The sequence below is a fragment of the Anser brachyrhynchus genome (genome assembly GCF_964034855.1).
Source record: "Anser brachyrhynchus genome assembly, chromosome: 1".
Lineage (NCBI taxonomy): Eukaryota > Metazoa > Chordata > Aves > Anseriformes > Anatidae > Anser > Anser brachyrhynchus.
The window spans coordinates 2,110,609-2,135,063 of NC_137694.1; the positions used below are offsets into that span (position 1 = coordinate 2,110,609).

The window sequence follows — 24,455 nt, forward strand, 5'->3', positions numbered from 1 at the left end:
CAGCCTGTTGTCTGAATAGTTATTTGCTATTAAACAAAACATCTTGACTCTACCCACAGTAACAGCTTAATGAACAAAAGATGTTCCCAAAAGATCTCTTCCCCCCACGCGCTCGAGCCCCCATTAGCGAGAGAGGATTGCAACAAACGCCAACACACAAGCCAGACCCCTTGCAATGGAGACCCATTTGTTCCAGGCAGGCTTAGTGCCGAAAAAGTCCCCTCAATGCTCACATTGTCCAGGTTTGTGGTAGCAAGCGGGCTGCTGCCCTGTCATCGCTGCTACCTGGACACGCACATAATGCAGGAAACTCACTGGGAGGTGGTTTTGTGAAGCGTAACTGCACGGTACAGAGGACGGACCTGCTGATCATGTAAGGCTCTCTCTTGGAAGGCAGCTCAGACGGTGGGTGATCTAAAAACTACACACACAAAACTAGGTGCATTGTCTAAACATGAGCTATCCGGAGTCCTCTTTGCTTCAAAATCACAGCCTTCACTGAGTACATTGTATTTCTGAAGCACCTGTTGGCACAGCAAGCATGGTGCATTCAAAAGTTACCTTTCAGGGAAAAAATGTTCAGTAAGGATTTGCAAAAGCTGATGAGGATTCTTTCTGGCAGCATCTTTTTGTGGTGGAGCAAGAAAGCTTGTGCAGAGTATGCCAATGGGTGGCTGAAAGAAGGTGCTTGAGCTCTGGCTTCCAACAAGCCGCATGCTGCTCATGTCTTTCTCTGTGGCCTCAGGCACTCCCTTTTTACCCTTGGTGTGACTGCCATGATATACAGACTGAATAATATTAACTTCTGTTGTAAAGGATTGGAGAGGACTGAGTCTGAACACTCAAGGAGATGCTGGCCAATTATATGCTGCAATTACCTCAATTGCAAAACTTTTTAATCTCTCCATACCAGGATCTGGGTAAGTCCTTGCCTCTCCTCTCTCCAGTCGTGCCATGGTGTTCTTGAACCACGCAGGCCAGCAAATGCCTTCTTGCACCTCAGGCCAGTGCATGGACATGACCTAGGGCTCTGTATTTACAGCCTGTGGTGGTGTGATGGACAATGTGATGTGCAGTTCAAAGAGGATTCTTTTAAATAATTTACTTTGGAAGAAAACAAGACTCCCAAGTTTGAAATTTTCGAAATGTTCTTTGTTTTCATGCAATCTGTCATGGCACCCACCAGCACAGCTGCTCAGTGGGTGGAAAATGTGGACTGCAAAGCTCAAGATCAGCCATGTAAAGATGAGGCAGAGCCTCAGATTATTAACAATAAAGGACAAAAGGAATCCAAAATAGTTTGACTCTAGCCCACAGCGGCCCAGTCTGGATTCAGAGCTCCTCACACATCATCTCTGTACCTCAAAGGGTCTGAAATCTGTTTTGTATGTACCAAGCAGCTTCTTTTCCATCCTCCCATGTCTGGATGCAGAACAGGCTGCCTTCTTGCATCCTCACTGCAGCACAACTTGGATGCCAGGGCTAGGGAATACATACCCCATGTGCTACCCCAGGGAGAGCCCTCATCATCATACAGGGCCATGATGGCGTTCTCCACTTGTTAGACGTGCAAATTCCTCAAGGAAAGGAAGGAACTCTTGGAGTTAATGGCTGGTACTGGCACAATAAAAACTAGGTTCATGAATAAAACGAGACTAGAAATCAGAAAAAAAATCCTAACGACTTAGAACTACTGCGTTCTGCTTTTAACGTGGAGGTTGAGAAGCTTCTTGTCCAGTTGGCCCGTGGTAGCCGGGGATTAGGCTGAGTGACTCAGAAGACCAGTTCCATAGTGATGCAACCTCAGAGGACACCGTATGACTTTGGACCTCACAGGACACCATATAACTTTGGACCCAGAAAAGAGTCTTTCAAATATCACTAAATTAAGTTCTTAAAGAAATAAAGCACCAGAGCCTTCGAGGAGTCATTACATTATCCTTTAATTCTGAAGTTTCAAGACTGACGCACAAGCAGTTAAACAGCTGAGAGAGAACCCATCTCAGGACGTGAAACCCAGCTGGGCTGACTATTTACCTGCCAAATACAAGTGCAGTGTGTTCTTGGTTTGGAGGGTTGGCACAAACTCATCAGCCTCAGTGAACCGAGAGCCTTTTACCAGGTGGCAAGGCAGAACTGGTGACCCGAGCTTGCTTCATACTGCAGAGCTGGGATCTACCCTCCTCCTGCCCTTGCTGACCATTAGCACTGAGCTACGTAAGCCTGTGCGTCCTCCCAGTGCATCAAATGGTGATTACAAAATATCTTCTGAGCTAAGCTATACTCAAAAGATATATTCAGAAAAAGAGAATTAAGTTCTGCTGTTGCCTTATATTGGCAATTTTCTCCTACATCCACCATCATCCAGTGCAGTATGAGCTGCAGAAACTGATGCCATCTGGCTCTGTGATAATGAAAAAGTAGAAGTGGAAACAAATGGTCCCACGTCACCTCCCACTACAAGAACTGGCTTATTACTACTGTCTGTAGGAATAAGCAACTAGATCTCTTTGCAGTGGAAAGAGCAGAAAACTAAATGCATCTACAACTGTCACTTAGAATAGTACAGGCAGAGCTGAAATAGGCTTCCCATCTGGCAACAGTGGTGGAACAGCTTCAAAGTCATCAAGATCCCAGGTTATCAACAGATCTGCACTTAATTCTCACGGTGCTGTTTAGTGTGGTCTGAACTTCCACCGAAGACCGGCCTAACCCAATGAAATCTCTTTTCCCATTCCCCCAGAGAAAGCAGCTTGCCTTGCATCTCAAGGCAAAGCAGCAGCGACAGAGCAAAGCCCAATATCCCACCCACATCTCTGCCAAAAAGCCTCTTCCTCCTGCAGCACAATCGCTCTTGGGAGAAGGCGTTAAGGAAGCATTACGTGATTACACATCAAAACCCCCCAAAGAACCCCAAAACCAAATTTCAAACGGCATTTCCCTTCTCGCTAGCAGGCCACCACCCAAGAAGATTCACGCTTTTGCCACCAATTTTAACAGAAACGCAGAAGCTTGGCCCTGCGACCAGACAGCCCCCGCTGCTCACCGAAGACGAGCAACTTAGTTAAACAGTGGTGATTTTCTTGTCCTTGGTGGCCTGTTTGATAGCAGCTTGCTCACAGATGATCTCCTTCAACCTCTGCAGCCTCATATTCTGCGTGGTTTGGTCTCCCACACCCGTCTGGCTCCGGTGGAGTAAGTTCAGGGCGTAGATGTACTCCAGCTCTGTGTACTTCACGCCTTGATCCACCACGAGGTTTAAGAGCTCGTCTGCTGTGTTGTAGAGCATCTCATAATACTGCCTGAAAAGCAAGCAAACAAAAAAACCACCCTGGTGAGCACTGAGGCTTGATGTTCACAAAAACCATCTGTAGAATGGTAGAATCCTGTAGAGTGTTTCTGTAGCATACCATCAGCTGTTACTTTTTATTCAGTGGTGCCGTGAGCAGAGAAGGATTGCTAGGTATACAAAGGAAGCCCAAAGATAATGCTGTTGAACACCAGGAGATGCCAAGTGTGCACGTACAAGCACAGGGGAGCCCATGTCCCACTCACCCCGCTTCCCATATTCTTCCATCTAAAGCACAAATGATGGGAACTGAAAGGCAGAGCCTAGGATAAGGTCAGGGATCAGGGGAAGTTTCTCCTCTACGGCTCCACTGCAGTAAGCTCCAGCACGCGATGAAGCTTGGCTGGGGGTTAGGTCTGTTTGGGGTTTCAAATCCAAAAAAAGTGGTGCCTGGATGGCAAGTACCCCTCTTTCTAGAGGAGTTGGCTGACGGCATAAATTCATACTGGTGTTACAGACCCTTGTAAAGAAACAAGGGTCCGAAAAGCTCAAGGAAGAAGTGAAAAGATTCCTTTCTTGCACCACATGGCAGCAAGGACTGTTTCAACCAAATCCTGTAACTTCCAGCACCTGCATGACTGCCCCTGCTTCTGTAGGAGGACAAGGCCAGGCTGCAGTCTAATGCTTAGATCTGGGTGGAATAAATTATTTAAAACCCAAGAGTAGGGGCTCCAGGAAAAGTTATCACCTCCTTCCCTTTCTCTGCTCTTTGACTGCATTAAAACGGCAATCAGGCCAAACATGGCAGAGCTGCATATTAAATTTCTCTTGTTCTTTACTTTGCAGGCTCTCGGGTCTGGCTTAGCTGTGCTTCTGCAGAGCATCCAGCGTGCTGCCAGACTGCAAAGCACCGCAGCAATGACTGTAACTGGCTGTGGCAAAACCCCGTGTTTGGGACGTCTCAGGTCTTGACCAGGCTACTGGGCTTCAGAGCGCTGCATTTTGGTCTCCTCTGTCTCCTTCAAGACATCCCCTGCTGCCGTGAGCTGAGACTTTGCTCCTGTGGTTGAAAACCTGCAGCTACGTAACTGCTGATAGGGGACAGCCAAGAGTACGTGGGCTTGCAGCGAGAGGAAGGGGAGCTCCAAAATCACCAGTTCCAAGAATGAGGGCTGATAGGATTCAGGCTGGGTGGTCAGAGAAGAAGCGAGTGTGCATGTGCAAGGGGTGATACACATAAAAAACGCATAAGAAACAAACAAAAAATAGCTTTTGGGGTTGAATAAGAAATGAAAAACCAATCAGGCTGCTAGCTCTGTGCAGTTGAGATGCAGGCTATGAAACTCCTGGCGCTGAAGGAGGACCAGGTCGCCAGCATCAAAACCAGCAAAATTTGGATGTTCTTTTAATTTTGGCTGCTCTTGCAGGTAGGCACAAGACCCAAAACCCGGCTCTTCCAAGCATCAGCGCGGTGACAGCATCAGCTCAGGCTGGCTAACCCTGGCTCTGCAATAACCTCCCTCCCAGCCAGAAAACACAGCTCATTCCTCAGCTAAAGCAGCTCGGGGGACATCCAGTTACAGGCAGGGACTGCCAAAACCCTGCGGGTCAGTGGTCTAAGGACAGGTCTGCCGAGTTTTCACTTCAGTTCCTCCCTTGGGCCATAGTCCCGTAACCTTTATGCTTGAACTCGACATCCAGAAGCAGTTGCATTTGGGATGCTGCAGGAACCAAGAGCCCAAATTTGCCTGGCAGGTGCCTACCCCTGGGCCCTGCAGCGTCCTGGCACCCCGACGTGTGCCCAGGAACCACTGTTAGCCTCAACATGCTAAAAAGATCAAGGTATTTATAAAGCTGCTTCAACACACAGGCAGGAATCGAATATAAGGTTGACTTTGAGGGTATTGGCAATATCTCAAATACGGTTATACACAACACAGAGAAAAATCAGCACGGCTGCCAGAGAAAACACCATGACTTAGGAAACATCGATCACTTCGAGAGAATTGATGCTGAGCAGATGTGAAACGAGATTTTGCTTTTATCAGCTCTGGCTGCATTTTCAAAAAATGACACAGGGTGTACCTTGGCTGGGGCGTATCTCCCTCTGAGAGGTGGCAAGTTTCTGCTCGAAGCCCAGGACTTGGCCTTCCAAGGTGTCAGACCACCTCAAGAGAAGGAGCAAGAACATATCCTTCCTGCTTCTGCCTAACCCCAAGCATATTCTCAGAGGTGCATGAGCTGCTGTACTTGAAATGTTCCTAATTATTTCCCTACGAGGCAGATATAAACTCAGAAAATGTCAAATAACACCGCAATTAAACAGGGAGGAAACCTGAGGTTGGGGCTGTGCTACCAGTTTTGCCTCCTATGTGCTAAAGTTTCCAGTTCCTACAAGTAAGTGGCCATCAGAAAGCTTCCCACAACATTTCCATCCCTGCGTGGACTCAGAATTTTGTTCCTCCCTTGAGCAGGGGACCAGGAGGGAGAAGAAACGACCTGCCCACAGCCCCTCTGGTCATCTCTCCATCTGACCCTGCGTCTCTACTGCTCAATGACACTTGGGTGCACCACAGCCCTGGTTCTTCAGACTCTGGGATGGCCAAATGCAGGGACTGGCCAAGACGTCAGTGGGCATTTGGGTGACCAACACCACTTCACATCCCTCTCCTGAGATGCCAAAGCTGACCATCAGTCAGGCTCAGCAGTGCAGGCCTGTCATTCCCCCCCCGTCCTTATGGCTGCCTTTCCGTTAGCCTGTCCCAAATCCTAGCTTACCGCAGGATTCTGCACCTCATAAACGCCGGATTCATCTGTCACTCGGTTCAGGATCAGATTATTTTTTAATTAAAAATTTCCCGCAAAATAATACAAAAAAAAAAGAGAAGATGAGCGAGCGAGACAGTGCGAGCGAGCAAAAGGTATGCATTTTTAATTGGGCGCAATTAAAAACCTGCCGCTTTGGCATGGCTTTGCCTTCGGCCAAACCCTATTTGCATGAGTAATTATTCACTCCATTACGAAGTCTGCTCAACTTTGCCTCCCTTGTCTTTGAAAGTATTAATAAATATTGATCAGACACACTCCTGTTTGCCTTTGCCCAAGCAGCTCTGATGGACTCATCTTCTGATGTTATCAAATAATGAAATATGAAAGAGTGAGTGGGATGAGCCTCTTGTTCTGTGATTTTTTATTTAGGCTCTTCATTTTGCTTTCAGAAGTGTATTTGTCCCTGGCATTATAAATGCTCTTTTGATTATCGAGAGGAGGTTGTGAAAAGCAAGTTAGTAAGGGACGGGGGAAATAAATGGACAGGTGAGGGAGATCTCTATTCACTGAAATGCTGGCAGACTGCTCTGGGTTTTAAAGTGGAGATTTAAAACCAGGGAGAAGAATTAATATTTATCAAAAGTTGATTTTACCATCTGACAAATGGGTTAATAAATAATAATAGCAGATTAGCATAGCTAACAAAAAAAATATTAGCTTTCCAAGCCTTCGGTTGACTTCCACGTGAGCACAGCTCAGCACGCGTAAGCTGATGTATCCTAACCTGATCATCGACTTGGGCTGTGAGATCCACTCAGCACTCAGATATTTGGGGTAAGGAGGGAACGGATCAAAGCCGATCTCATCAATCGTTACTCACTTGAGTAAACGCGGCTGATGGGAGCAAAGTCACCTGGGTGACTCGGCTCAGCAGGGAAATCTTTTTGTTTGCATCCTTACTCAGCTATTATTCATTTGTACGATGCTGAGAAGTGTAGATGGGGCTTGTTGAGTTCATCTGATATGGCAAATGCATAAATGGGGTACAAGTTCATACAGAGCATCTCCCTGATTTCTCCAGATTTCCTTTGGAAGTGCCAACCATTGCTGTGCCGTAAGGGGAAGGAAACATCGATTTGCATGCCAGGCTTTGGTCCTTTAGGCGGGTAAATACCTGGCCAAACCCTCCCTATAACCAGCCTTGGGGTTGATGGCGTGTTTTGAGACGGTGAGGAGTAGAGGACAGTCTAAGGTGCCCTAAGATGAAGAGAAAATGAGCAGCCCACCAGCCTAGCCATGTGCGACCTGTTCCTCTGCCTGACGGCAACGAGATTGGGTCCAAAGTTTCTGAACCACCCTTTGAATTCTTTTGGTGCTTTTTTGAAGACAAACACCCGTCTAAGAGCAAATAATGCCTAATGCAAAGCTCAAATACAACTGTACTCTTTCTGCTGACTACAGCAGGCTCAGAGGATCTACCACCACACGAACAACATCTTCGTCCTAACAGCAAATAAATGAGGCAAATAAATGAGGCCAAACATCACAGGTGGAAATGGTTCCCAAGCCAAGGAAAAAACAACCCATGGGCAAATCAAAACTGTTGAAGCCAATTAACACAACCTTTTTATTTTTTACACCAATTATAAAACAAAACATCGTTGCCAAAAATGAATCGATTTTGCAAGGATGCATTTTTAGTATACATGTATCAAAAAAGATGGTTTCTTGAACTCTCTTGTTGGAGAAAGAGAACAAAAATAAAGAAGCTCTCTCATTTAGAAAAAAAATCTCTGAAAAGGCAATCAGGACGAGACCAGCTCCTCTGAGGGCTATTAATACCATTCTCCATTTAAATGCTAATGTTAACCTATAACCCAAGGCCTGCACACAGAAAAGTTTTTCAAAAGATGTCCAGGTGAATTCAAAATTAAATTCTGATTTCCCTGAGAATGACTTGATCTCTTCTTAACAGAGGGACCTTCAGACGAACAGTGTGATGTTTCAGAACAAAGAGTCTTACTTTAATTATTCATTCATTATATAGCTGGGTGCCCATTCTGTAATGATGCAGATAGAAAGAGATTCACGAGGTGAGAACTTAGATCTGGGTGCTGATTTACCCAAAAGGAATAAAAAAAAAGTATTCTGTACTTTCTTTACCTCCCACACTTTTGGGGGATTAGGGAGTCACTTCTACAATGTTCTAATAAGAACTTAAATAAGAAAGTAAAAAAGGTTAAGTATGTAGCACTTACAGACTAAATCTAGGCAAAAAAAATGCAAGAGAGAACAATGAACGTGCACTTAAAGAGGAAAAAAGACCAAAGCTGCAGTTATAAAGTCACTGAATTTTGGTACAGGCAGATCTTGGTGGAACCGCCCCATTTAAATACATGGAGGAAGCAAGAAATGAGGTAACTTCGGTTCGTGTAATAGAGAAGAAATCCATTTCCAGCACTTATTGAATGCGAAGAGATGCCCATGGGGCTCTTCTGTCTGCAGAGCGCGAGACGTCAAGGTGGGAAAGGGAAAGAGCTGAGGATGGAGCTGAGGGTTACTTGTCCCCGGAGATGGGACAGGAGTGAGAACCAGTAGCATGCAGGATTTTGCAAAGCAAGTTCCCAAAACTTGAAATACCAAGCAAAGGAAAATCCCCATAAGCCAGCAATTACTGTAATTTCTACACCTCATGAAGACTGCAATGATGTTTGCACACACGTGTCAGTGCTCAGCATTTTAAAGCAGGAGTCTGCAAGTATGGCTGCTGGGTCTTTTTCCATCTTAGGAGCTTAAGATAACAAAACAGGAACTGCTGATGGAAGGTACCTGCTACATCATACAGCCACTCTCTAATCACTGGCTGTCTTAAACCATGTCCTTCGAGTCCTGTATGCAGTCACAGCCCTAAAACATAGGATGGAATATCATTACCCTCAGGACACTATTCTGCCAGGGAATACATATCCTGATCATCATTTTTTAAGATTTCTTTCATGATTTTTAATTAACGTGGACCAGTTCTGGAGACAACAGTAGTAAGGTCCTTTTTTTTTTCCGGGGAGACCTTATTGCTCTCTACAACTACCTGAAAGGAAGGGGTGGGGAGCTGGTGGTCGGCCTCTTCTCACAGATAACTAGAGATAGGACTAGAGGGAATGGCCTCAAGTTGTGCCAGGGGAGGTTCAGTTGGAAATGAGGAGACATTTCTTCTCAGAAAGAGCAGTCAGGCATTGGGACGGGTTGCCCAGGGAGGTGGTGGAGTCACCGTCCCTGGGGGTGTTCAAGGAAAGGTTGAACGTGGTGCCTGGGGACATGGTTTAGTGGGTGACATTGGTGGTGGGGTGACGGTTGAACCAGATGATCTTGAAGGTCTTTTCCAACCCTAATGATTCTAGGATTCTATGATCTTCTGCCTCCTGAAGAACCCAAAGCATAGGGGGACCTCACATGGTTTAGATGTCAATAAACGGGGACCTCTCATGTCAGCTTAGGGTGGGATGACTTATGGCCAAGAAGCACCTATTGGTCTCCACGAACTGGAGAGGGAGCCTAAAATGAGGCTAGACCAGCCAAAAACGTGCAGCTATGATCTACACCTCCTCCAGGTGCCCTAGGGACAACCTCGTTCACAGCCTCTCAGAAGCCCTCCAGCAGATGCCCCCTCACCATGCGGCACAATTTGGAGCAGGAGGAGCAGACGGCAGTGAGCTGTGTTTGTACAGCACGAGAGCATCAAGAACGTTAAAAGCACTTAAAAAGCTAAAATATGCAAGATGTGAAATGGTTTGCAAAAGGAAAGAAAACAAGAGAGGAAGAAATAAAAGTGAATTTATACCTTAATGGTGCTCCACGCTCCTGCAAATTGCAGCCCTTAATAAACCCACAAATCAGGGATGTGATGTAAGGATTGTTGTAGCTTTTTCTGTTGTTTGTCTACAGCCAGAAGAGCCAAGATAAAAATGAAGTAATTTGTCCAAAGCACAAAGCAGTGTCAGAGGTGGTAAACCTTCACACCCTGAGCAGTCCTGTGCCCTCCTCGGGACTGCAGGGCACAGAAATCTGAACAGGTTGCAGAGCCAGGCAACAAAAGGAGCTTTATTTATTCAGGCGGGTAAAAAAGTGGAGTCTTAATTGAAGACAACCAAATTACACACACCAATTACTTTCCTTTTTAAAAATAAAACTACCCAGTGTACAAACCACCAGAACCAAATCCTCATACCTATGTGTTGGTCTCTGTGTGGGCTAAGCAGCTTTGTTTTAACATCTCTTTTTCAAAATAAACCCCCTTCGGGTGCTCTCTGCAGCTCTGTGTCACTTGAGCACTTGGTTTTCTCCCTGCTCCATCCCCTTATGTAAAATACAGATGACAAAATACCTGCAAAACCCTGAGATGATTAGGAACGGAAGAGGTAAGATATGCGCAGAACGTAACTACTCTTCCAGAAGACCTCCCCTTTACCCTCTCCTCCTTTTCCCCCTGACTCCTGCCCGGCTCTGCCTTATCTAACAGTTTTGTTCTTGGTATTTCCCTCTTATTTTCTTTTCCCTTCTTCCCCCAGGCTGTCACTCGTGCCTGGGACCAGCGTGCCCTGCTGGGGATCTCCGCTCAGCAGACGGCGTCACCACGAAGGGAACACGTGCCCGGATATTTCAGAAACCGTTCCCTGCAAGGCAGCAACCACCCCTGCACTGCGCGGCGACACGCGGTAATTACACGGCTTTTCAAAGGAAGGATAAATCCATTAAAGCCCATTAAGTAATTTTTTTCAGAAACGACGTCTGAGCCACTCCTCGTAGCTCCATGCTGGCTGATACTACGACGGACGGAATTTCTCCCTCTCCAAATGGAACTTTATAGGGTATTAAATAAGCACCCTCAGCACTTATCTAAATCTTTAATTAGTTCTATAATATACCGATGATATCAAGGCTAATTAAATTTATACAGATAAAGAGCAATGAAATTCTAACCAAGTGAGCTGGAAAGTACATATTAAATAGTAAATTTAATGGTTCAAGCAGATAAATGCAATTTTAAATAAAAAAAATTAAATTCAATTTGCATGTTGTATTAAAATTGATTTTGAGTGTGCAAATGATTGGAAAAAATCTTTTTAATATATCAGTAAAAATGCTAATCCATTCTGTTTAAATATCAGTTATTAATGCCAGCATTTGCAAATAAGCCACACACATTTGCATTTTTACTGCATATAGTAAAGAGAAAAAAAATTATCTATACCATATGCCAGTTTATAAAGAATATTAAGCAATTTTTCCCCTTGCCTCATGCATAAATGAGAGGAGATGTAGAAATGAATGTAGCCCTAAAGAAGAGAGAGTCAGCAGTTCGATGGAAAGTACTGCAAAGATTGCTCCAGTCAGCAAAAAATAATACAATTTTAGCTACCCTTTGGGAACAACATTTACTGTGGCAAAAAAACCCCAACAGCCTTATTTAGGATCAAGTGGCTTGGAACTGGATAAAAAAAGCCCAGTGCTGTAATCGAGGAGGTGTTCAGTGGTGCATGTTTGCTGATTTTTAATAAAAACAGGAATGCTCGGTAGTTACCGATGGGTGAAGGACACATCTGACGGGATCTGCTTGCTAACAGAGAACAGGATGCAACACGTGAACCGCGACAGGAAACTACGAGGTCCATCACGCCAGCGTCCGCCTGTAGTAGGTTGGGCTTGACCCGTGGTGCTTAGAGGAGGTTTGAACGGCTCGCTGAGGTCAGGCAAATTGTCAATAATTCTTGAAAACTCCAATTTATGTTCTTTTTTTTTCTTTTTTTCTGACTACCTTTATTCATTTGGTTTGAATGCTGCAGTGGCGTCAATAATTAGGGAAGCCAGCTTTTGTGGCCAAGCTGACGTCAACTGGTATGTCACCATTTGTTGAACGTGCTGCTGGCTCTCATGGAAGAGCCCTTGTTGGGATTCACTTGCCTCATGGCACTGCTGCTTCTTCTCCTTCTTCACCTTGCGCCAGCCTAGAAACTGCTGAGACTGGGGACGCATCCTACGGCTTTCTACTTGCTCAACGCTGGGTGCAGATCTACCCAAAGCAGGAAGAAAACAAAACGGTGCAGCAGCCTCAAACTCTACCTGCTGGTTCATCAGTGCGGGGTTACCACCACGACTCAAGGGGATTGACAGCAATGATTTCCCACCTATGAATGGGCAAAGAATGGGGGGAAGCCAGTTCATTCTACAGTAAAATCTGTAGTTATATTGGGTTGAAGTGCCCTACGGATGTCGGTTATTATAGAGAAATCAGGCAGCCAGCACGCATTCGGTGCCAACTTTTTAGAGGGCCAGAAGCTGGGGACTTCAACAGAGACCTGTGTGGCTCCTGGATGAAGGAATTAACGCTTAAGACCTTCAATGTTCTTCTCCAAGACTTCTCTATTGGCCACTGGCCACAAAAAACTTTCATCACACCTAATACACCAAGTCTCAATAATTCTAATGCTTGGAAACCTTCAGCTTTGCAGGCTAGATGTAGTCACGTCCAGCTGCTAATCATTTGCTCTTAGGTCATACTTTTTTTTTTTTTGCTCATACTTAGGGAGGGAAGCCATAGCCTCTCCAAGGTATTGCTGCAGTAGGCAAAGCAAGAAGGTGACTTTGAATTGCTCCTTTTGAACTCTCCTGCTCCTGAAGGCAAGAACTCAAGAACTTAAGCCTGAGTGAGCATTGATGCTGCCGTGTGCAGTACAACTGTGGCCTCTTCTTGCCATTCTTCATGGAATTCCACCTCCAATAATCTCAACTTTTTGAGCCAACACATCCAAACCCCAGTATTTTTTGCCAGACAGTGCAAACCCTTAGCGTGCATAACGAAAACGTCATCGAGTCAATGTCAGGGCAGGGCAGGACCACAGCCATGGACGCAGTTTCTACCTCCACTGCATGGAAAAGCCAGGTCTGCTTGCTGACTTGCTCACCACTCCTCACGTGCTGGCTGCAAACCCAAGACTCCATGGCAATGTGACCATGGCTCCAGGGAAACAAAATTGGTCCCTATAGAGTGAGGAGAGACCCCAGCACTGCTTCTAAGTGGATGGAGAGGTTCCCAGCCCCCAAAACCAGGGAAGTAGCTCTGAAGCATTAATTTCATCTCATTTAAAAAATGCTTATAACGGTACAAAATCTCCAGGTTATCGAAAGAATTCTGCTGTGAGGATCGAACCTGTATTTTTTCTGTATTAACTCATTTACCTTCTCTTTCAATTCCCATTTGTACATCTCAAAGCGCTTTAGAAATACCACATACAGAGCTTCTCTGTTTTCTCAGAAGGCTGCTTTACGGTTAAGAAAATGAAGGTCTGTTGAGATTAAGGGCTAGGCTGAAATCTGTGTGTGTGCAACAGGCTGGGTACTGCCCAGGAAAAGCCATCCCCATGCTGTAACCTCCCAGGGCCAGCTTCCCAATGGGTCCCGACCTCTGAACCCCCTCCAGTGACAAAAAATGCATTTTCCTGATGATGCTCAGAACATTTGCATGCTACCAGTGAAGGGAGAACAAATTCACCCAGCGTGCCAAACAGTTAACAGATTGCAACAAATTGCAATCATTTACTGAGTTGCGTTGGGCTTAAGAAAACAACCTGGAAGGCGAAGGCACTGAATCTTATTAAAAAAGACATATTTTACATATTGCTTTTTCATAATACAAGCTGTTCTTCAGGAAAGCTTGCTATTATTTGCACCTCTCTTCTTCTTCTCCTTGTTTTTGCACACATGACAATGTGGAGTACGTATCTGATGGATCGCTTCTGTACGCACTCGAGGGACTGACTTCAGCTTCGGATGTTAATGCACTTATGCGACGTGAGACGTCATCTGTATTTTACATCCTGGCCATATTATCTCATCTCAAATCTGGAATACGAATTGTAAAACACAAGGCAAGCTTTACAGCCTTCAATAAAATCTGAGTAAGGGATTACACACTGCAGACCGTTTCCTGAAAGTGATGCATGGCCGTGTGTGCTGACATCAGAAGTGTAGGTTCAAACGCGGAGGTCTGGATGTAATTATTTTAATACCTTCTCAAAATACGAGAATTGAGGCTTTCAGTCCGTAACCGAGCGTATAGATTTCTCTTGGCTACGATGCCCAGGTTCATTACAGGACAGATTTAATTGCTACATCAGAGTTTGTGTGTTGATATTCTGCATCTGATGTGTGAAAGTTCAGGGACGCCAATCAGGCGCAGTGCAGATGCCACTCTGCAAAATGTTCTCAGACAGTCTCCATCTGTCAGATACGGTAATAGTTGCGCTCAATCAATAATTCACCTCCTTAACTCCATGTTTCCTGCATTTGAGTCAGAATTTTTAATGTCAGCCTCACCAGAGGAACTACCTCGGATAGACAGGAGCTGCCTGACCCGCGCTCCTTGCTCAGACTGCGTTTCGTGTCCTGCAGCTCGTCACCTTCTGCAGCTGAAGAATCACCTCGGTTTGCTCTGTTCTTCCCAGATCTAGCTGCAAAAATCACAGCTTGCCTTTGGGGGCAGCATTCCTGTCTCATTGTAGGATAGAAGACGGAGGGTATTTATGGCAATCACACCTTAGTAGCCAAAATCCAGCTCAGATGGACCACACCATTTCCAGAAAAGCTCTGGAAGGCACTGGGGTGGCTGAATACCATAGGTAGGATGCTTCTGCATGAGCCTGAAGAAGGAAGAACGGGGAAAAAGGACGGCATGGAGCTGCTACTCCATAGTGAAAAGCTTGTCTCCACATGAGGCAACTTGCTCCATGCAGCCTGTAAGAAGATGCTTAGAACCCAGAGCCAGGCGCTGGTCTCCTCTTGGCGAGGCTGGGGCTTCTTTGCGTACTCATCAGTGGTCCCTTGCTCAGGAGGCAGGCAGTATAGAAATCCGTAGGAAATCAGCTGGAGGCGAGCACATTCTCTAGCAGGAAGGCAAACTCCACGCTCATCATCATCACTTCAGTACCACTGAGTGAGGAAGGCTCCCAGGTGCCTCTGTCAGACAAGAGCTTTGGCTCTTGTATGCCCCAGTTCTTGGCATCTGAAACGTGGAACAACGGTCTTTGAACTTCCTTTGGCCAACTCAGATGAAGCACTGACACGGGAAAAGAATTCCTGGTGGTACCACGCGACATTTAGAGATTTACAGATCCTGTTTGCCTACACACCAGTGTCTACTGCAGCCATCTCAGAAGGATTTGGGTCTCCCGTGACCCCCGTGCCACACCAGCTCAGGTATGTATGCTGCCCATGGCTATTTCAAATAGCACTGTGTGAAGGAAAGCAAGTTACATCTTTAACAAGCCCTTGGTAAATCTGGGAACGGAGCCTGCTCCACGTACGGTCATCTGAGAGAGATTTGAGCCAGCTTTAAGTAGAAGCAGTTCCACCACTTTAGCCTGGCACTGTGCTTTTTGGAGACAGGCTAACAGTGACCGACCTGAGGTCCTCGAGATGTGGTCAGTCCTAAAGCAGCTGAGCCCAGCTGCCATGCCTAGAGCTCACGGCACGGTGAGCACCTGTGCAGGTTCATGTGATGAGCAGGTACGTTGGGACACGTTGGCACAGCGCTGCTGGTCACGGGTATCCGAGGGTCTGCTCATCCTGCCGTGGAAGACGAGTGCCCGGGGAGCTGCCAGGCGGTGTAGGGATGGTTGCTGCAGGCCACATTGTGGTCCACCAGAAGCCCATGTTGTGGTGTCCTACCTCTGGAAGTGGCCAACAGTGAGGAGCAAGTCAGTGAAGCTTCTCTAGATCCTCCTCCCAGACACTGGGGACTTACTGAGCCAGATGCATGCCTCAAAGAAGTGCTCTTACCTCCACGGGTACGTGCTACATGTCTTGGGGCTCCTGGCCACGGAGAGATTTCCATACATAACCTAAGCTTTGCTATATGGGTTCTACACTGCACACTACAGTCCAAATGTCTTGCTCTGCCCTAACCCCACCACTATGCCATGACGTGACCCCGTCACTCCTCTCAGGTGTGCTATTTTTGTCCTTTGCTCATTTTCCCTCTTCCTCCCTCCATTCTATCAGGAACTGGCCCCATGCCATTGCTATTCCCTGCTCCTCTGTCCTCACTCCTGTCCTCAGCCATGACCATGACCACCCTTTCCACAGCTGGCCACATCCCAGCCTGTCCCCTATCAGCCGTGCCCGGCCGGCTCATACGCCTTTCGAGTGAAACATTTCTAATTCCTGGGTGCCCCTGCACCAGCGGGTTGATTTGCTCCGCTGCCCGGCTCAACTTAATTAAGAGAGGGACCTCTGCAACAGACACGACTTCAGTGCATGGAGAAGGGCTGAGTGGTAACTCTTAAAAACCTATCGCACGGTGCCAATATCTGTTGCTTCTGAGCAGATTACCGGGTATGAAACACTGCAGTGTCTAATGAGAGCTGACTGACAGGGTAAACCAATCTGCTACTTAAGGACTTGCGTGTGTCTTTCTGTCTGTGGGGCTTGTGCTAGAAAGAAGCAGCCTACTGTGAAAAAGGCAGGACATTTTTCTAATTGCTTCCATTTGCAGGCTGGAGCTAGGCAATAGAGATGCATTTCAAGCTGACAATCCAATATTTACCTTTATTTCAGCTGCAGACAAATGCCTGGGAAGGTTGTTCTTCACACACTGATGGTTCCTCCTTTCCTTGCCTTTTTTTTTTTTTTTTTATGTCTCACACCAACCTCCCTTCTTAAAATATCTGTCCTTCATCTAACAGCTGTTTGCTGTGTGTTTAAGTGGGAGCTCCCAAAAAGCAAGCAAACCTTCAACGCGCAAGCTCAGTGCATGGGAGCAGAAAGGAATTTCTAAAAGCTGCTTCTGGAGCAAATCGGAGCTCCGAGCAGGACATGTGAGAGCTCAGACATTGAGTTCACGTATGCTCATGGGGGTATGTGGTCCTGCGGGGTGACTCCGAACGTCTCTTCAGACTCAGTCTGGAGTCTGAGGCCAAGTTTTGACCTCAGTTGAATGGTATCAGTCATGACAGTCAGGCCAAATGAGAGAGACACCTCAGACCAGAACTACCTCCATGATGTTACTTGAGCCTTTAGGAAATGTAAGACAACTGAAGATTTGTTTGTTAGTCCCTATCTGGTTAAAAAATTCAAAAGAGCTGAAATGGCTTTCCTCCCGCCATCCCTTCCAGCTCCCCTTAGGGAAGCTTCCTACGTCTCACAGGTGAGCACGGAGCGCGTTGCTCCAAGGAGAGCAGAAGATGCACGGAGCCCATCGTTTGTGTTGGTGGGCACGACTCTTCGCTACCATAAAGGAAAAGAAAACTTAGGATCAAGAGTGAATCCAGCTGAGTTCCCTCTTCCCTTCCTCTCTTATCCCTGGGCAGCGATCACTGACAAAACAGTAATGATCATAAAAAATAATTAGACTGAATTGCAGTCAAAATACCTCTATAATAATTCCAGGTAGAGTCATTTGCACACCCATGGGTGCAAATACATGCTCATGGCCTTCCGCAAGAGCAAAGAGAGCCTGGGACCTCCTCTTCTTGAGCTCTGCATCGCACGCAAGCCCCGAGGTCCCTCTCCATCCCTCCTCTGGGCTTGAACCTCTGCTCCCGTCTCTCCTGACCTCTGCTGCCCCCACCAAATCCCTGAAGGAAAGCTGCAGGCAGTTTTCCATGCCTGCCCCTCCTTTTTAGCCGTTCCGTTTGTGTTTTGAATTACAAACCGGCATGTGGTAGCTCTGCAGGAGAGCCGAGCTGCTCCACGCCGCGCCGGCTGCGTGCGCGGAGGTGACAGCCGCGCCGCTGAACGACAGCCACCCGCCGCCAACGTGCGAGGCAGGACAAGGGACATCGCTAGCAGAAACTGAGAAATGCTGTGGTCCTTAGGAAGGGGGGATGAGGACGCTGCTTTCCATTTTGGCACTACCCTGCCTGTGCAAAATTGACTTTTGTCCCTCGAAATCTGAAAATGCGGAGTGGTCTTCCCTTTCCTGGGTCTCTCTTGGGTCCCGTAGGAGACCCAGGATACGTGTAAGGGATCAAGTGAAGGAAGGAGGAGAAGATCCTTGGGCTCCAGCAGAAGAAGAGGATTGCTAAGATGTTCCTAAGGCAGATTTAAAGCAAGCAAATAAACTTGCTGTCTGAGCACACAAAATCTGCCTAGCCCCTTCATGGCTAAAGCCAGTGGTGTATCACATGCGTTATGTCCTTTACGTGGACCTGGAAATGAGCTTTCACGGTCAGCTTCGTATTTCCAGGGGACAAGAACGGCCCTATTAACCTCGGCAGTTGCTGGACATGGTGATGGGGCTGAGGTTTTCATCCAGCCCACGAACTCCACATTTAGTAGGGAGCCACGAGAAGGGGTGAGCGTGCGCAGCACCACTGCTGACCCCGTACAACTTGGTTTTGCTCCGAATTTCTGCTGCTGACACCCACACTACCAAATTCTGCATAGTCAAAAAAACAAACAAACAAAACCAATGCTGACGGGTACTCTGCGATTTGCAAGAACCGCCCCCAAGATGCGGGCGGGTACCAAGACCCGCACCTACAAGAAGTGCTTTCAAAACCTGGTCTGCAAAGAAAATCAACACCTACCCCACGTGCTGCACGCCCGGCTGAACAAAATGATCCAGCTCCAGCTGGACAGCCTGAATTTCCCGAGCTTAGAGTAAAGCAACTCCAGCTCTACAAGCAGCCGGTCAGTGACTATTGTCACTGAGTATTGTCACGGAGACCAAAGTCACCAAAGGTAAAAAGTAAGAAGCAAAACTTCTAAACAGAAAAATCCTTTCCCTTTAATTACCATTAGCAATGCAGCATGACAGAAAGAGATAAACACACATGCACCTACACAAATAAGGAGCTTGGGAACATGAAGTAATTACTTTGATTTTTTTTTTCTCCCAACGACATTCAAAACTTATTAGTCTCAAGAAAGCACATATCAGCAAAAGACTGTCACCTCGGGGATAAATGAGGAATTTGTTTGTAATTCATTTCCAGGGGAATATATCCTGATGCTGCTAATGCAGAGCGGGAACGTGCTGCGGCCAAGTCTAGGAGCCAAAACCACGTCTTAAAAATGTTTATTTGCATCTTCCTGAGCTTGTGTCCCTGGAAATGTGAACGCAGGTTTTTGCTGGCTGAGAAGTTCACCTCCATCGATTGTTTCCCTAACACACCAAGAACCAAGCGAAGAAAGTCAATGAAGCCTCTCTGTTTTTCAGTCCATTTCCAGTTTAGGAAAATTGAATTAATCTCTTTACTCGGAGCAACTCAGACGTCCACGTTCAGGCAATGGAAATCATTACAGAGGCCACTAAAACCTATATCTTTAAAGGTTACAGTGCGAAGATTAAAAGCGCCTCCGGGAAAACGCGAAATGGCTGAGCAAAATGAAAGCCTTGAGACGAGAGCGGAAAGCCTGGGCAGAGCCGGCGCCTTCCAGCACCCTACTGGTATTTTCGGATGTTTCCTCTGCTCTACGCGGTGACAGCAGTGACGAGTGGATGTTATATGGTTTCACGCCCCGCAGTGTGTTCGGACATTAAGGATGGAGGAACTGCCAAATTCAGCCCCCTAACCCCTAATAGGGGGCTGCTACCCGGTGTAAAATACTACCAACGGTGCTTATGGATGGATCTGCTCATCTACAAAGTCACCTCCTGACCCCAGCCGGCCTCTTAGGAAGCCCTGCATCTTGTTTCAAAGATGAAACCTAAACCGACCCAGAAAATCACACTCTGAAGGTGCCTACTTCTCACTACTTGCTGTGAAGAACCAAGGGCAACCGCGGAGTTGTCTCTGATGGCGACGTGACTGTGGTGGACCTCTACTTACAATGGGCCAAGGCATGTATCTGAAAGTTACACTGGGGCTTGAACGCTTTTTTGGACTTGAGTTTGTGTCCTTTGGGCTGCCACGGCCTCTCTTTCAGTGAAATGCCTGGTGTGTGTTTTAATTACAAAGCCAGCACAATCCCTTCCTTGAGGAATTTATAACCCACGCGGCCACCAAAGGAAGGGGAGGGATGTGCCGTCACTACCCGGTGGTTCAGCCACTTTCTTCCCATCTTCACGGGCTCAAGTGCTCTCATTATGCGAAAATTACTTCAGGACAAACGGGAGAAATGTCATCCCCCAAGAGCCAGGCCCTTCGCTTCCCAACAGCTGGCAAATCACCATCTTGGAGGTTTTTTTTTTTTTCTAACGTGGAGAAGCAGCAGCAGGCAAGGCATCTCCCAGACACGCAGAGCGAATAAGAAATGTGCTGCTCAGCAAACTCGAGAACAAAAGTTGTCCGTCCTCAGGCTGGAGGGAGGCCAAATGGCCCAAAGACGGCAAGAGAAGAGCGATGCCTTCTGCGCAAAGACGCGTTTGCTGCTCCTGCCTTATCTCTGCTGCTATCTCGAGCGAGTCCCTTACTCGCCCCTGATGTCTTACCCTAATTTAAGGTGCAGTTCCATTTTCAGGAACATTATCGTTTCAGAGCATTACAGCTCATTTCCTTGTTTGTTCCCTCTCCTTCACTTGTGCCAGCACAGCTGTTCGCAAGGCCCGCTGTGAACCAGACCGGGGAGCTGATCCTGCCAAAAAAGTGAAAAAAAAACTGATGCAAAAAGCAAACTATATCCCTTCTCCCCAGGCTGAATCATTTCCCTGCTCTAATTTACCGCGTCGCATCAGTGCCCGCTGTGCTGACACGACCGAAAGCAGGAGAAGGAGAAGGTGGCGAGTGGCGAGGTGTCGGCATCGTGCACTACGTGCGCACGCCGTCACGGATTTGCACCGAGCCTTCGGGGCTGGGTGATGCTTTCCTGAAAGCGACGTCAAGAGCTGCTGATCTTTTATCGGTACCGGCTCCGCGTTTCACCTGGCTAACAAAATACAACGTGTTCTGGAGGGAGTTTTCCAGATGAGGCAGAAAAAGCACCAAGGGCTGTGCTGGGGAGGGGAATTTCAGGCCCGCACCGGGGGTGTTTGGGTCTATCCACATCCGATGTCTGTCAGGATGTCCCGGAGGGGATAAATAAAGCCCTTCCAGCAGCTTTGACCCACTTTGGGCTTATTGATCCCGCAGAAGGGAATAGGGCTGAAAGGACCCATGTGACAGAGGACTGGCGAGAGCACAGTCCTCATAGAGATTATCCTGGGAATAAATGTAAAATCTGCAGTCACCAACGGGGAATTGGAAGGAATTTTACGCCATCAGACTTCAGGAGAGAGACTTCAGCCAGAGACAGCATAAAGACCCCATCTCTAAATGCAGCAAAACATGTCAGGCTCAACAGAGAAGTCTGGTTTGGGGGCAGAGAATCATAGAATCATAGAATATCCCAAGCTGGAAGGGACCCACAAGGATCATCAGTGTTAAACCCTGATGGATGCAAAGCTCAGATCTGAACTTCAGCAACCTCTGACCCTGGGGAACTGAGGAAGGCACGAGGAGGCTTTTGGGTCCCGGCACTGCCAAGAAATGGGGTACATGACTGAAAAGAGGTGATTTTCACACAGATGTGGTAAAGAGAAACACTTGACCCGAAGTGGACAGGGACCCATCTGTGACCTCCACTCTTGGGCACTGCGGTGAGCTGCTGGGAGTGCTGCGTTTTTCAGCCAGTGCCGTTTCCATAAATATCCATAAAGCTTCTCAGCTGGTCAGAGGAACTTGTCCAGTTCCAGTTCGAGGCCTTTTCCAACACACAGGTGTTTGGGGGGCTCGGTGTTGGGTACGCTGATACCTAATGAGCGTCAAGTGTGTGTCCCGACAGGAAACCTGGTGCTCAGCGCTGCTCGTACTTCACCGGCTCAAAGAGCTCTTTGGTTTCCTCCTGCTCTGCTGCGACCGACCAGCTGGACCACACAGCCCCCTGCCCGACATCTTCTCATGTATTTCCCTGGAGGGGAGCAGACCAGTGACTCGGGGTTCCCCAGATCACTGGCACCCCTTCCAAAAACCCTTTGTGTTTCTGTGGTGAGGAGCTGCGCAGCTCCAGCAAAGGATGTGGCCTTCCCATAACTTCCAGAGGCTGTGCAGGGCTGAAGAAGCCAAAATACCGTGAATTCTTGAGCAGGCACCTTCCTGTAACTTACTGTATTGCAGAGAGCAGTCAGAAACCCCAAGAAGCACCTCTAGAAAATGTGAAGGCACAAACTGGTGCCCTGCTAAAACTCCCAGCAGCTGCAGATTGAACTGGAAATTAAACCCCACGGATGGGTGGTTTCTTCCAGCGTAGTTTTAGTGGGCACGGGGCACCGCTCAGCAGCACCCACCTGGTGAAGGACCCCATGGGCGGGCAGTCTCTGATCCCCCAGAGCACATGGGGGAAGCCAAGGGAGGGAAAGGGGAGGGAGCCGTCAAGCTGAGGGGTGTTTTTTAATCCTCTGTAGTTGGGATTTTTGGTTAATGCAGTGAAACCACTAATTACAGCTAATTAAACCTGCACTGAGATCAAAGCTCAGTGGAAACTACGGGGGGGAGAAAACAAGAGAGAAAAGAAAGGCAAAGAAAATACGGATTTTGTTGTAACCAAGTCCTTAATTGAAAACCAAAGCAGCTTTGTTAATTAAAAACAGCAAAAACAAAATGAGGCCGTGCTCCACAGATACACAACATGAGTCCAGCATGGAGATGGAGATAACACATCTTTCCCACGCTGTCAGCAAAGGAAAGCTTTTCTTCCAGCTTTCCTTCTGCCCCTGGCTCCTCTGTAGGGAAGGGTCTGCCTACGATCCACACTGGGAAGCGGTGGTGACTTTTTCTCTGAGTCTCTGATTTCATCAGGTGAAATTCCACCCCGGTCTTTAAACCCATCAATAGCAAAAGACCATCTGGGAGACTGTCAGGGCTCTTTCACGACGGAAGTGGCTCTGCGGTATCTGGGACCCCAAATTCCTCACACCTGACCCGCAGAAGAGGTGAGGACTTATCTCAACAGGACCCAGGACTCCAGGCAGCAGCTGCTCCCTGACCACAGCCGGACCTCAGCTAATTTACTCTTTCTCTTGTGCCTCAATGTCTGGTTCCACATATTGTCCCTTCCTCACTGATTAATATTTCTTGGGAAATGAGCCACGGCCTTCCTTGTAGCAGTCTGCCCCCTGTTCATGCTCAGCTCTACCTGCAGCATCCTTCCAGCATCCGAATGTGGGGTCCAACACGCACAAAAAGAGCATCAAAAAAACTCCTGAAGGAGGCCTCCTTTGGCCAGCCGCCCTCTCAGGCAGGAAGCACAGCCTGCTGTATATCTATCGAGAAGAAAATCGGAAAGAGAAATAATATTTGGCAACGGAAAGGACTTCTTTCAGAGCACTGGGATGGCTGAGGGATCTCTCAGGCACACCGGCTTCCCCTTCCCTCCGCAGCACCCAGTAGATGGCAGCATGTTATTGCTTATTCGCCCTGTCTGGGACAGCTTTGTGCATCAGGAGAGAGGCACAAACCTCTCCTGCCCCTGCACAATCCCACAAAAACATTCCCTGCCTGCTGGGTGTAACGAGAAGGAGCCCTGCACGCTGAGCATCCAAGCCAGAGCTGTGCTCTGAAATAAAGCCCACTTCTAAATCCCACTGCTGTGGTTCGAGGCTGTTCCTGCCAGAATTAGTGGGCATTTTCCAGCTCTCCCAGTGCAAGAATCAGTCAGATGGGTCAGCCCTGCCACCTAAATAACAGGTTCTGGAGCAAGCTGTGCTTCCAGGAGCTGTTGGAGGTACATGGTGTTGATTTTACCCACAGCTTCCTACAAATGCCTTGGCGGTGCTCGCTCACTTTGCAACCAGCTCAAGAGCTGGTGCAATCCTCCCAATTCTCCTGGTGGCTGTAGGGGTGCAGGGTGTTTGCCCCGAGGATGTATGGAGACAAGCACGTACATCGTAGCATCACGGGTATCGCTGGGAGAGCAGGGACACGAAGGAACAGGGTCAGAGCAGCAGCTGCAGCTGTATTTTGCCGGGGAGAGGAAGCAAAGGTCAATTCTCTTTTGTGAACAATGACAATTCGAGCAGAATTTGTTTACAGACACATTTGATCCCAGGCATCTGCACTACACTGCAAGGGCTTATTTGTGTCTGATCTGAGGAGGACTGCCCGGCGTGCTGATGCCTTCTCCCCATGCCTGGCCACTGGGCACCTCTCCAGGTGGCTGGGATCCTCCAGCAGTGCCAACGTGGGTGCCACATTTCTTAGAAGGACGTGGTCAGAGCCAAAGGCCCTGGTAAATAAAGGTCTTCAGCCACAGGAAAAGAGATTTCTGGTCCCTGCGGGATGGATGGCCAAAGCAACTGCTAACTTGAATGGCAGGAGCAGCAGGGAAACCTCTGATCTAACTTGTAGGCGTACAGACACCTCTGGTTCTCCGTGCTGCAAACTGTTTTAGGAATGAAGGACATTTTCAAAGCCCATAACGAAGAGGA

At 47.5% G+C, this 24,455-nt stretch overlaps 1 protein-coding gene across 3 annotated transcripts in view; it reads right to left on the reverse strand.

Annotated features, from left to right (window-relative positions):
• Nucleotides 1-1,924: 1,924 nt before the first annotated feature.
• Nucleotides 1,925-24,455, reverse strand: part of EXOC4 (exocyst complex component 4) — a 380,649-nt gene continuing 358,118 nt past the window's right edge. For all 3 annotated transcript variants that reach the window (XM_080577978.1, XM_080577977.1, XM_080577979.1), the window contains one exon: nucleotides 1,925-3,302. In XM_080577978.1, coding sequence (XP_080434104.1) covers nucleotides 3,065-3,302 — 238 coding nt within the window. In that variant the 3' untranslated portion in view covers nucleotides 1,925-3,064. The remainder of the gene's footprint in view (nucleotides 3,303-24,455) is intronic.